Source organism: Erinaceus europaeus, chromosome 5, assembly GCF_950295315.1.
Source record: "Erinaceus europaeus chromosome 5, mEriEur2.1, whole genome shotgun sequence".
Taxonomy (NCBI): domain Eukaryota; kingdom Metazoa; phylum Chordata; class Mammalia; order Eulipotyphla; family Erinaceidae; genus Erinaceus; species Erinaceus europaeus.
The window spans coordinates 59,846,608-59,858,993 of NC_080166.1; the positions used below are offsets into that span (position 1 = coordinate 59,846,608).

Consider the following 12,386-nt stretch of genomic DNA (forward strand, 5'->3'; position numbering starts at 1 on the left):
GAATAGGTGAACTGCTGGATAACATTTACGTGTTCTTTTGATTTTGGTGAGTTTGATATTGTGACAGAAAGTTGGTAAAGGAGTAAATTTATACTTAGACTTGGTCCAGAATGTTGATTTTTGAATAATAATAAATGGTGATGGGGTTAGTACATGCAGAATATAAATAGAAGCAGCAAAGTAATACACGGTCTTTGATGTCTTGAGATAATGCAGTCTCAACAGATTAATTTGGAAAAAAAATTAAAATAGTTTATAGTAGATCAAAATAAATGGATTAATTTTAACTTTCCAGATTTTAATTCTCTCTATAGTGCAGCATAACTACTTTTCTAACTAATGTAAATGACCTCTGTTATTTTAGGTAGCAGTGAATTCTATTGTTGTACCTTTACCCTTTTCAAATCAAGAGCTATCGGTAGAGGATTCTGGTATGATGTATGTCATTACCACGCCAGCAGGCCTGATCATCAAGTGGGCTCATCTTACTGGGATTCTAGACATTCATTTTGGATTTCGATTTAACTTGTCCTCTTCCACAGAAGGTCTTTGTGGTGAGCATTGCTTTTCAATTCCCTTTGTCTTCTCTTTCTCTCTCTCTCTCTATTTCTCTCTCTCTCTCTCTCTCATGACTTTAAAAATGTTTTCTTCTGGGAGTTTGGTGGTAGCGCAGTGGGTTAGGTGCAGGTGGCACAATGTGCAAGGACCAGCTTTAAGATCCCGGTTCAAGCCCCCGGCTCCCCACCTGAGGGGAGTCGCTTCACAGGCGGTGAAGCAGGTCTGCAGGTGTGTCTGTCTTTCTCTCCCCTCTCTGTCTTCCCCTCCTCTCTCCATTTCTCTCTGTCCTATCCAACAACAACAGCTATGACAACAATAACAGCTACAATAAGCACAACAACAAATGGCCTCCAGGAGTAGTGGATTCGTAGTGCAGGCACCGAGCCCCAGCAATAACCCTGGAGGCAAAAAATTTTTTTCTTTCTATTTTAATATGTTTTTTATTTGACAGGAAAGAGAGAAATTGAGAGGGAAGGGGAGAAAGAAAGGAAGAGAGACAGAGAGACACCTGAAGCCCTGTTTCATCACTTGTGAAGCTTTCCCCCTGCAGGTGGGGATGGGACTTAAACCCGGGACCTTGTGCACTGTAATGTGAGTGCTTAACCAGGACCTGGTTAAGCAGGACCTGTCTTCTCTTTATCAAAAACAAAACAGAAACAAACAGACAAAAGCCTGCTGCTCACATTATGTCATTTTGGCCACAACTGCCCAACTTTTGGGATTTGAGATATTGTCTTAAATTTCATTACCTCATTCAAATATTGAAGGAAGCAATTATTTCCAATAAATGGACTTAGAAACAAATAAAAAATAGTTTGATTTGGGTATGTTTATGGAAATAAACACTCATCACTCTTTCTACAATGTTGTTTATATTCCTGTTACTCACTTTTATTATGCATTAATGAAGATTCCAGCATGAGCATACATATTTTCACACATTTAACAATAGCCTGAACAAGGAGATCCTGTTGTTAATTTATAAGTGATGAAAATCAGATTTATGAAGAGTAAAGAGGGTTGAGGAGACAGCATAATGGTAAAAGACTCATGCCTGAGGCTCCTAGGTTCAGTCCCCACCCAACACCACCATAAGCTAGAGTTGAGCAATGCTCTGGTGTCTCTCTGTATCTCTGTCATTAAAATAAATTTTTTTTAAATTATTTTTAAAAGAATATAGACAAGGGACAGGTAAGTGGTAATGCACCTGGTTAAGCACACACATTATAGTGTGCAAAGATGAAAGTTCAAACCCTACAGGGGGAAACTTCATAAGTGGTAAAGCACTCCCTCTCTCCCTATCTCCCCCCTCCCCTCTCAATTTCTGTCTATCCAATAATATATATATATATATATATATATATATGGTATAGACATAGAGAGTAAATAACTTTGTGTTGTCCATATTTTTAAAATAAGTTTGAAATTAGGGAAAATATGGTTGCTCAAGCTATCTTGAAAAGTATATACATGGAACAGGATGTTTTATTTATTTTTATCATATTATAATTATAATGCACAATGAATATCTTTAATCTAGGTTTAGTATCTCTCTCACTTTATTTATTATCTTTATTTGATAGAGACAGCCAAAAGTGAGAGGGAAAGGGGAGACAGAGAGAGAGACAGAGAGACACCTGCAGCCCTTCTTCACCACTCACAAAGCTTTCCCCCTGCAGGTGGGGACCAGGAGCTTGAATCCAGGTCCTTGCACATTATAACATGGGCTCAACCAGGTGTGTCATCACCCTGCTCCAAGTATCTCAATATGTTACATTGATACAAAAGAGTCATCACAGAAAAAAAAAAGTGTAACTAAGTCTGGCAACAGATGCTAACTAGATTTATTATGGTAATCATGTCACTGTGTATACAAATTTAAATCATTATATATAAAGCTGATGTCATCAATGTGCTGTATTTTCCCAAGGAAGGAAGAGTCTCTTATGTCCTAGAATTTCTAGCTTAAATCTTGATATTGGCAGAGACTGTGTCTAGGTAATTGCTGGAAAATCTGGCATATGCTTCCTACCTGTAAAAGGTGCCCAGGCAAGGAGTCAGAACTGTCTTTGTGCCAGTCAAAGTCCTCTTCCTGAGTATTGGCATGTGCTATATGATGGAGCAGGGCAGTTCCTGAAGGGAGAGCATAATATTTTTAGGTAGGTTTTTCTCTCTTTTTTTAAATTTTTAAAATTATCTTTATTAATTAGGTAGAGACAGCCAGAAATCAAGAGAGGAGGGGGTAATAGAGAGGGAGAGATACAGAGAGACACCTGTTTCACCACTGTCAAAGCTTTCCCAGTGCAGGCGGGGACCAGGGACTCGAACTTGGTTCCTTGTGTATTGTATCATGTGCACTCAACCAGATGTGCCACCACCTGGCCCCAGTTTTTCTTTTCTAATGTATTCCTCTTAAAAATATTTATTTATTTACTTACTTACTTATTTATGATTGGATAGAGATAGAGCTTGAGGTAGGAGGGGAAGATAGAGCAGGAAAGACACAGAGAGACCCTCGCAGCTCTGCTTCATGACTTGTGAAGCTTTCCCTCTGTAGGTACGGATCAGGGTCAAACCTGGGTCCTCGATCACTGTGATGTGTGCATTCAACCAGCTGCACCACTGCCTGGTTCCCCAGGTAGATTCTTCAATCACCAAATGTTCACAGGGAATACATTGCCAGGCTATTGAATTATTTTTCGAAATTAGGAGACAGTGGAAGACTGTGGGAGTAGAATCTTCTTTTTTTATGATTTATTTCATCTTTGATTAAAACAGTCCAATGCCTACATTGTCAAACAATGAGACACATGATTTTAAAGCAGTTCTTCAATATTAAAATCAGAGAAAGTTCATTTGACTTCTCAGGCAGTGAATAATCCATTCATACCCAGTTATTAGGATGACTTACCTTTTAAAATAATTATTTATAAAAAGGAAACACTGACAAAAAGCCATAGGATAAGAGGGGTACAACTCCATATAATTTCCACCACCAGAACTCTGGATCCCCTCCCCTCCCCTGATAGCTTTCCTATTCTTTTTTTTTAGACTTTAAAAAAAATTCTTTTTATATTTATTTATTTATTTTCCTTTTTGTTGCCCTTTTTTTTATTATTGTTGTAGTTATTGTTGTTGCTATTGATGTCATCATTGTTGGATAGGACAGAGAGAAATGGAGAGAGGAGGGGAAGACAGAGAGGGGGAGAGAAAGGTAGACACCTGCAGACCTGCTCCACCGCCTGTGAAGTGACTCCCCTGCAGGTGGGGAGCCAGGGGCTCAAACTGGGATCCTTAGTTGGTCCATGCGCTCAGTGCCACATGCGCATAACCCACTGCACTACTGTCCAACTCCCAGCTTTCCTATTATTTATTCCTCTGGGAGTATGGACCCAGGGTCATTATGGGGTGCAGAAGGTGGAAGGTCTGGCTTCTGTAATTGCTTTTCTGCTGAACATGGACGCTGGCAGGTCGATCCATACTCCCAGCCTGTAGATGACTTACTTTTAGCACCTATACTTGAGTTAAGTGGAAAAAAAAAGCCTTGGGGCCAGGAAGTGGCACACATGGTTGAGCACACACATCACAGTGCACAAGGACCCAGGTTTGTGAGCCTGGTCCCCACCTGCAAGGGGAAAGCTTCACGAGTGGTGAAGCAGGGCTGCAGGTCTCTCTCTCTCTCTCTCTCTCTCTCTCTCTCTCTCTCTATCTCTCCCTCCTCTTCAATTTCTCTCTACCCAATAATAAACAAATAGATAGTAAAATGTTCATTTTTCTAGGAATCTGCAATGAAGATCCAAATGATGACTTGAGAATGCAAAACGGCACAGTGATTACAAACATGGAAGACATTGGATTATTCATTGAGAGCTGGGAAATAGAAAAGTCCTTTGAAGTAACAACAAGAAGACCCTTTAGGAATTGCACTGTGCATGACTGCAGTCACTGTTTTGAGTTACTGAATACAGAAGTGTTTGCTCCATGCCATGATAAAGTAAGCTGAAAGCAACTATAAATAAGAAATGGTTATGTTAGACATGTTGAAAGTTAAGATTCAGTAGATTCCTGTTCTTGCCATGTGGTTTTTCTACTGAGAATAGTTCACCCTCAAACCTGCTATTACTAAGTTTTCGAATTCAGAATCACTTCTTGTATATATAGATATACAGAAACAGGAATAGTTATCTTCCTTTGCACCTCCTGTCTTTTTTTAATTATTTATAAAATGGAAACACTGGCAAGACTATAGGATAAGAGGGGTACATTTCCATACAATTCCCACCACCAGAACTCCATATCCCCTCCCCTCCCCTGATAACTTCCCTTTTCTTTATCCCTCTGGGAGTATGGACCCAGGGTCATTGTCGGGTAAAGAAGGTGGAAGGTCTGGCTTCTGTAATTGCTTCCCCACTGAGCATGGGCTTTGGCAGTTCAATCCATACTCCCAGCCTTTCTCTCTTTCCCTAATGGGGCAGGGATCTGGGGAAGCAGGGCTCCAGGACACATTAGTGGGGTCATCTGCCCAGGGAAGTCCAGTTGGCATCATGGTATCAGTTGGAACCTGGTGGCTGAAAAAGAGCTAAGATATAAAGCAGAACAAAATTGTTGATTAATCATGAACCTAAAGGCATGAATATTGCAGATGAAGACTGCGGTGTCTGTTTTGGAAGAGGTTACATTGGCTCCTGTGCTGAATATGAGCCCCAGATCATATTCTACCCCGAGTATCTGAAGAATCCTTATCCGATTCACCTGAAGGCCTGGCTGGTGGAAGCTATTTTTGGTCAGGATGGTAATCGAATCCCACACACAGAGTGGGTTTCCCAGACTCTACTCCACGTCAGTCGCTGGGACCCCAAAGGCGAGGCTGAAATCTTGATATTTGGTACACTTGAATACCAGAAGGATGTGGACCAGATGATCATGAGCTTGGCTAGCCACCATCGCAGGCGTTCAAAGAAGACCAGTGGGGTTTACAGTTAACAATATTTATATACGTCCCCATATTTGGGAGCTACTCTCTTCCCTGTTCCAGATTTTTAGTCCTTTTTCTAAATATGAAACCATGTTCCCAGACAATATCCTGTCTTTTTTTAGAACTTTATTTGCAGCTTTCAGGAGAAACTTTCGGTCCTTTGAATAAATACTTCTAGGAGAAGAAAGCAATATGATTTGATAACTCAGTAGTAAAACCAAGACTACCAAAGGATAGTCAGTTCCCCACTGGACTCTTAAATGTCTGCTCGTATTAGAGCTGGTCACATGTTGATGCAGTCATTCTATAGCAGCCTCAATTTTTCTGAGGTCAGGTGGTTAGTGGATATTTTCAATTAGTGGATATTTTCAATAACCCATGTCATTAAGCATAAATAGGTGTTGGGGCCAGGCTGTGGTGCAGCTAATTAGAGAGCACATGCTCCAGTGCTTAAGGACCTGGGCTCAAGCCCCTTTTCCCCATTTGCAGAGGGGGAGCTTCACAGTTTTGAAGCAGGGCTGCAGGTGTCTCTCTTTCTTCCCATCTCCCTCCTCCCCTCTCAATTTCTCTCTGGCTGTCTCTGTGCAACAAAAAGAAAACTAGATATAATGTTGGAGACAAAGGGCAGACAAGCATAGCATTTCATTTTCCAAGTTAGTGAAAAGTTAGTATCTAGTACCTTCTACATTGTGAAGCTCTCTTGTCTTCAAGGCATCTAGTGAGAAGTCAAACCTGTGAGCAGATAAATGCCATTAGATGCATAGGAATTGGGGTTGGGCGGTAGTGCAGCGGGTTAGGCGCACGTGGTGCCAAGCACAAGGACCAGCGTAAGGATCCAGGTTCAAACCCCTGGCTCCCCACCTGCAGGGAAGTTGTTTCACAGGTGGTGAAACAGGTCTGCAGGTGTCTGTCTTTCTCTCCCCCTCCTCTCCATTTCTCTCTGTCCTATCCAACAACGAACGACATTAACAATAACAATAATAACCACAACAAGGCTACAACATCAAGGGGAACAAAAGGGGGGAATGGCCTCCAGGGGCAGTCGATTCATGGTGCAGGCACTGAGCCCCAACAATAACCCTGGAGGCAAAAAAAAAAAGATGCATAGGAATTGAACAGGGGTCTGAGTTTAGAGGAGAATTGTGACATGACATTGTTGAGATCATTTGGTCACAGTTCAGTTTTAAGGTAGTATTTTGAGTAGCACGTGTAGTCTCATATGTAAAGGAGCTAATCACTAACCAGCATTACCATTTTATCAGCACAAAAGGCTGAAGAAATTTCCTATTTTGCCTTCAGCAGGTCAGTCGTAACTCAAAGTGTAATATCTATCTATCCATATTCAATTGTAGTTCTGTTCTAAAAACTTTTGAAATATTTGTTTGAAGGAGGCGGGAGACAGGGAGAAAGAGAGAGGAAGAGAGACAGACAGACAAAGACAACAGAGCACTGCTCACCTCTGACATATGGCAGTTCCAGAGAGTGAATCTGGGGTCCTCTGGGGTCTCAGATAAGCAAGTTCTCTGTTCTAGTAGTTGAACTATCTACCTGATGCCCCTTTCCATTTTAATTTACATAGATGAGTAGGAGAGTATTTAGCTAGTCTAAGACATGGTTTAAAATTTTCATCAGAGGAGTCGGGCAGCAGCACAGCATGTTAAGCACACATGGTGTGAAGCGCAAGGACCAGCATAAGGATCCTGGTTCGAGCTCCCAGCTCCCCACCTGCAGGGGAGTCGCTTCACAGGCGGTGAAGCAGGTCTGCAGGTGTCTATCTTTCTCTCCCCCTCTCTGTCTTTCCCTCCTCTCTCCATTTCTCTCTGTCCTATCCAACAACAACAACATCAATGATAACTACAACAATAAAACAACAAAGACAACAAAAGGGAATAAATAAATATTTTAAAAAATTAAAAAATAAATTTAAAAAATTTCATCAGAGGTGACATCTCATATTATGAGGTTTTGAGACTTTATAGACAAAATCAGATGCATGAGTAAGCAAAGACAGAAGAAAACTCTTAACTTTTAAGAACAAAAAGACCAGTTTATAGGAATGAGAGGGGCAAGGGAAGCAGGATGAATCAGGTAGAAAGGTGCATTGTTTCATAAAATATGGAAATTAGGGGCTCAGGCAGTGGTGTACTTGGTTGAGCACACATGATACCATGTGCAAGGACCCAGGTTCAAGCCTCTGCTCCCCAACTGCAGGAGGGAAGCTTCATGCATGGTGAAGCAGGTCTACAGGTCTGCAGGAAGCAGGTCTCTTTTAATTTTTTTTTTATTTTCTTTACTTATTTATCAGATAGAGATAGCCAGAAATCGAGAGAGAAGAGGGAGATAGAGAGGGAGAGAGAGACAGAGAGACACCTGCAGCCCTGCTTCACCACTCACAAAGCTTTCCCCCTGCAGGTGGGGACTGGTGACTCTAACACAGGTCCTTGCACATTATAATATGTGCACTCAACCAGGTATGCCACCATCCCCCTGGCCCCAGTGTTTCTCTCTCTCTCTCTCCCTCTTTAACTCCTTCTTCCTTCTCTATTTCTCTCTGTCATACCAAATAAACTAGAAAAAGGCCACTGGGAATGGTGGATTATTACTTTTTTTTTTTTTTTTTACCTCCAGAGTTATCACTGGGGCTCGGCGCCAGCATTTTGAATCCACTGCTCTTGGGGGCTGTTTTTTTCCCATTTTTATTGGATAGGACAGATAGAAACAGAGAGAGAAAAGATAGAGAGGGAGGGATAAAGATAGACACCAGCAGACTTGCTTCACCTCCTGTGAAGTGACTCCGCCCCCACGTGGGGAACCTGGGGCTTGAACCTGGATCCTTGCACAGGTCCTTGCTCTTAGTGTTATGTGTGCTTAACCTGCCTGATGTGCCGCGGGCCAGCCCCTGGAACAGTGGATTCTTTGTGCTGGTATCCAGCCCCAGAGATAATCCTGACGGCAAGAGATTAAAGTAAAATAAAATAAAATAAAATAAACAGTATGGAAACCACAGTTTTGGTGGTGAGCATATTACAGTGTGCAATATGTAAGATATGCCTGAAACAAATTTTCATAAACCAGTACTCACTACTAAATAAATAAATAAAAAAAAAGGTAAGAGGAAGCATTTGATTTTTTTGAATGGTTTTAGTCTAGCTTAAGGTCTTTGGAGGATGTAAGCAGCCTGATTTACCCCAAGGTGAAACTGTATCCCTAGGTTTCACCACAAGATTTTTGTGAAAAGATGTGGATCAATTACACTTATTTCTGGAATTATGAATGTGACGCCCTTTCTGCGTACGTGGCCCTGTGCAACAAATTTGATACCTGCATCCAGTGGAGGACCCCTGATTACTGCTGTAAGTCATCTACTTCCTGTAATGTTTGCCTTCCACCAAAAAGCATACTTTTTTGGACGTCGTCACCTCTGTCTCTTTGCTGTCCTCATCCATGATGAATCTGGGGACAATTGAAATGCTTGCAAAAATGTATGTCTTGGATGTAGAAGTCAGTTCTTCTGCACTGGGAACATCCTGTATGCCTGTATGTCTTTCTGTCTGTCTGCCTATCTATCTATCTATCTATCTATCTATCTAACTATCTTTTTAACCACAGCACTGCTCAGCTCTGGCTTATCGTGGTATGGGGTATTGAACCTGGGATTTTGGAGCCTCAGGCATTATGAAATAATCCCCAAACTTTATTGACCTGATTAGAATATGCCAGATGAGAATCAGTATTGTACAGAAAGTTGTACAGATTTTTTTTACATAAAAAACTTTTCATCTGTACCATATACATTTTATCCATCTGAAAAAATATTTCTATATCCACTGTTATTATGGAATGCTTGACCAGCTTGTCTTTTTTTTTCTAACCATCAGAGCACAATTCATAGTAAATGCACAATTTCCAGTAAATCTAACCTCCCCAAACAATGCCAGACTTGTTGCTTTGATATATTCAACATTAATTCTGTACATAGGAATAAAATCCACATCAAGCACCACCACCCAAAAGAAAAGAAAAAAGTGACAGCAACCTAGATTCATTCATGCATAACCACTGAGCTACCTACCCCCACCTGGGGAAGCTTCTTTCTTCATATTTCTCTGAACTGTAGGTAGTCAATACCGTGAGTCCTTACATCATAAGCCAGATCCACAAAATGTTTTTTAGCAAAAGAGATGAAAATGTTGCAAGAGCCACACAACATTGCAGGGGAATGTTTGTTTGTTTAGCAGAACCAAGGCATGTTTCTACTGCTTCTGGGATGCCTTTGCATTCAAATTGAGAGAGAGAGAGAGGCTGAGGCACCACAGCACTGGAGCTACTTCACCACCCACGTGATGCCAGGCTTTGGATCTGGGTTATGTGCACCGGCACCGTCAGGAAGGCACCCTCCCAAGTGAGCTTATTGGTCATGAAGGGGAATTTTTTAAAATTTATTATCTTTATTGAATAGAGATGATCAGAAATCAAGAGGGAAGGGGGAGGTAGAGGGATAGAGAAACAGAGAGACACCTGCAACCCTACTTCACCAGTCATAAAACTTCCCAACCCTGCAGGTGGAGACTGGGTGCTCAAACATGGGTCCTTGTGCACTGTAACAGGCGCATTTACCCAGGGTCCTTGTGCACTGTAACAGGCGCATTTACCCAGGGTCCTTGTGCACTGTAACAGGCGCATTTATCCAGGTGCACCAACACCCAGCTCCAGAGTTTTTAATTCTATACCTAACAGTAAGTTTTCTTTCTTACTTTTAATTTGTGATTTAATATTGATTTACCAAATTATAAGAGTACAATTCTGCAGTTCTCCTAAGGTTACAGATATGGGTTGACTATTATTTCTACAAATGTCTATATTTGCCCGATTTTTTAATTAAATTTTTTATTTATAAAAAGGAAACATTGAGAAAACCATAGGATAAAAGGAGTACAGCTTTGCACCATTCCCACCACCAGACCTCTGTATCCCATCCCATCCCCTCCCCTGATCGCTTTCCTATTCTTTATCCCTCTGGGAGTATGGACACAAGGTCACTGTGGGATGCAGAAGGTGGAAGGTCTGGCTTCTGGAATTGCTTCCCCGATGAGCATGGATGTTAACACGTCGATCCATACTCCCAGCCTGTCTCTTTCTTTCCCTAATGGGGAAGGGCTCTGAGAAAGTGGAGTTCCAGGACACATTGGTGGGGTTGTCTGCCTAGGGAAGTCTGGTCCGCATCATGCTAGCATCTGGAACCTGGTGGCTGACAAGAGAGTTAACATACAAAGCCAAACAAATTGTTGACCAATCATGGACCTAAAGGCTGGAATATTGCAGATGAAGAGTTTGGGGTATAGCTAGTAGGCATATTTTAGTTATAGTCCAAAGGTCCTGTGGCTATACTAGTGTTTGTTGTTGTTGTTTTTGCCTAAGCCTGAAATCTGATATGCAGGTGGATCCTAATTATTGTCTGGGGAGATGATGTCATGGCTGGAAAAAGGACCAGAAAGCTGGATCAAGGAAGAGAGTAGCTCCCAAATATGGAAAAGGTGTATAAATGTTGTTGACTGTAAACCACATCAATTTGATGTAATCCGAGGCCCATATTCATCTTAGGAGCCTATGTGACCTCCGTTTCCCTGTAGATCTGAGCTCACATTCTGTAGACATATGTAGGAATGTTCCATGCTGCCCTAATATCAGGACCCATCTTCCTCAGATGTAGCATAGAGTATGTTGTCCAGCCTCTCTTCAGAGGATAGAACATTCTCTACCATTTTTGATCCAAGTTGAGGGCAAGGTCCTATGGGGGCCCACTACGGAGTCTATCGTGTTGTTCCTGATAGAGATGACCAGTAACAATGGAGAGAGGGATTTATTTGAGGTCTAGGCCCATCATGTCTGTTTGGGAATCTCAGGACTCCCCAATTAAGGCCCCAGCTGGTGGGGTTTGCCCAATTTTTTTAAGGTCCCATCTTCTGTTTCTTTCCAAGTCACACATACACCTATTACTACATCCAAATGTCCCTCCTTTTTTCCTCTTCTCTCTCTGGGTCCTGATGGAGTTGTGTTCAGAGCCCTCTGGTCATCTTCTCCCTATCACTTCTCCCCAACTGGGAATATGTACCAAAAGTCTTTTTTCTGGTGCAGAGTGGAAAGTCTGGCTTCTGTAATTGCTTCTCCCCTGGACATGGGCATTGGCAGCTGCATCCATATCCCTAGCCAGTCTCACTCTTTTCCTAGTGGGGCAGGACTCTTGGGAGGGGAGGTTGCAGGACACATTGGTGAGGTCGTCTGCCCAAGGAAGTCAGGATGGCATCATGGTAGCATCTGCAACTTGGCTGAAAAACGATAAGATATAAAGCAGGACAAAATGATTAATGGACAGGAACCAAAAAGTAGGAATAGAACAGATGAGAATAGGGATCTTAGGGTGGAAGGAAGCTAGGAAGTCCATTTTAGGCATCTAACATTAAGTTTTCTTTCTTCCTGTTCATCCTGTCTCCCCGCCCCCAACTTCTCCTAATGTGTTCATTACATGTAGAAGTTGTAAGTTTCCTCTTTCCTAACATAGTACTCACTTCCCCAGAAACTAGTATGTCTGACGTTGATTAACATCTAGATTCAGTAATTTTATAAATACATCTGTGTGGTTCTTTTTTCTTTAGTATATGTTCTTTTCTTGTTTTAAAACATCTGTTTAACTCTTGCTTTATCACCTACTTTAACTCTTTTTCAAAGATATATTATTTTAGTTTTCAACAACCCTGAGCACATTTGACAGGAAATATTGCCAACTTAATTCAAGAAAGCATTATTAAATGGTAAAAGATTTTCAAAGTGAATACTAAATGCTAAAAAAAAAAAA

The 12,386-nt window shown here is 41.5% G+C and overlaps 1 protein-coding gene and 1 long non-coding RNA gene across 4 annotated transcripts in view; one reads left to right on the top strand and one right to left on the bottom strand.

Annotated features, from left to right (window-relative positions):
- LOC132538615 (uncharacterized) overlaps window positions 1–12,386 on the bottom strand; it is a 720,469-nt gene that overhangs the window by 338,254 nt on the left and 369,829 nt on the right. The gene's annotated exons all lie outside the window — the stretch shown is intronic.
- Window positions 1–12,386, top strand: part of OTOGL (otogelin like) — a 188,069-nt gene that overhangs the window by 140,855 nt on the left and 34,828 nt on the right. For both annotated transcript variants that reach the window (XM_007525648.2, XM_007525649.2), the window contains exons 42-44: window positions 365–554; window positions 4,338–4,552; window positions 8,745–8,886. In XM_007525648.2, coding sequence (XP_007525710.2) covers window positions 365–554; window positions 4,338–4,552; window positions 8,745–8,886 — 547 coding nt within the window. The remainder of the gene's footprint in view (window positions 1–364; window positions 555–4,337; window positions 4,553–8,744; window positions 8,887–12,386) is intronic.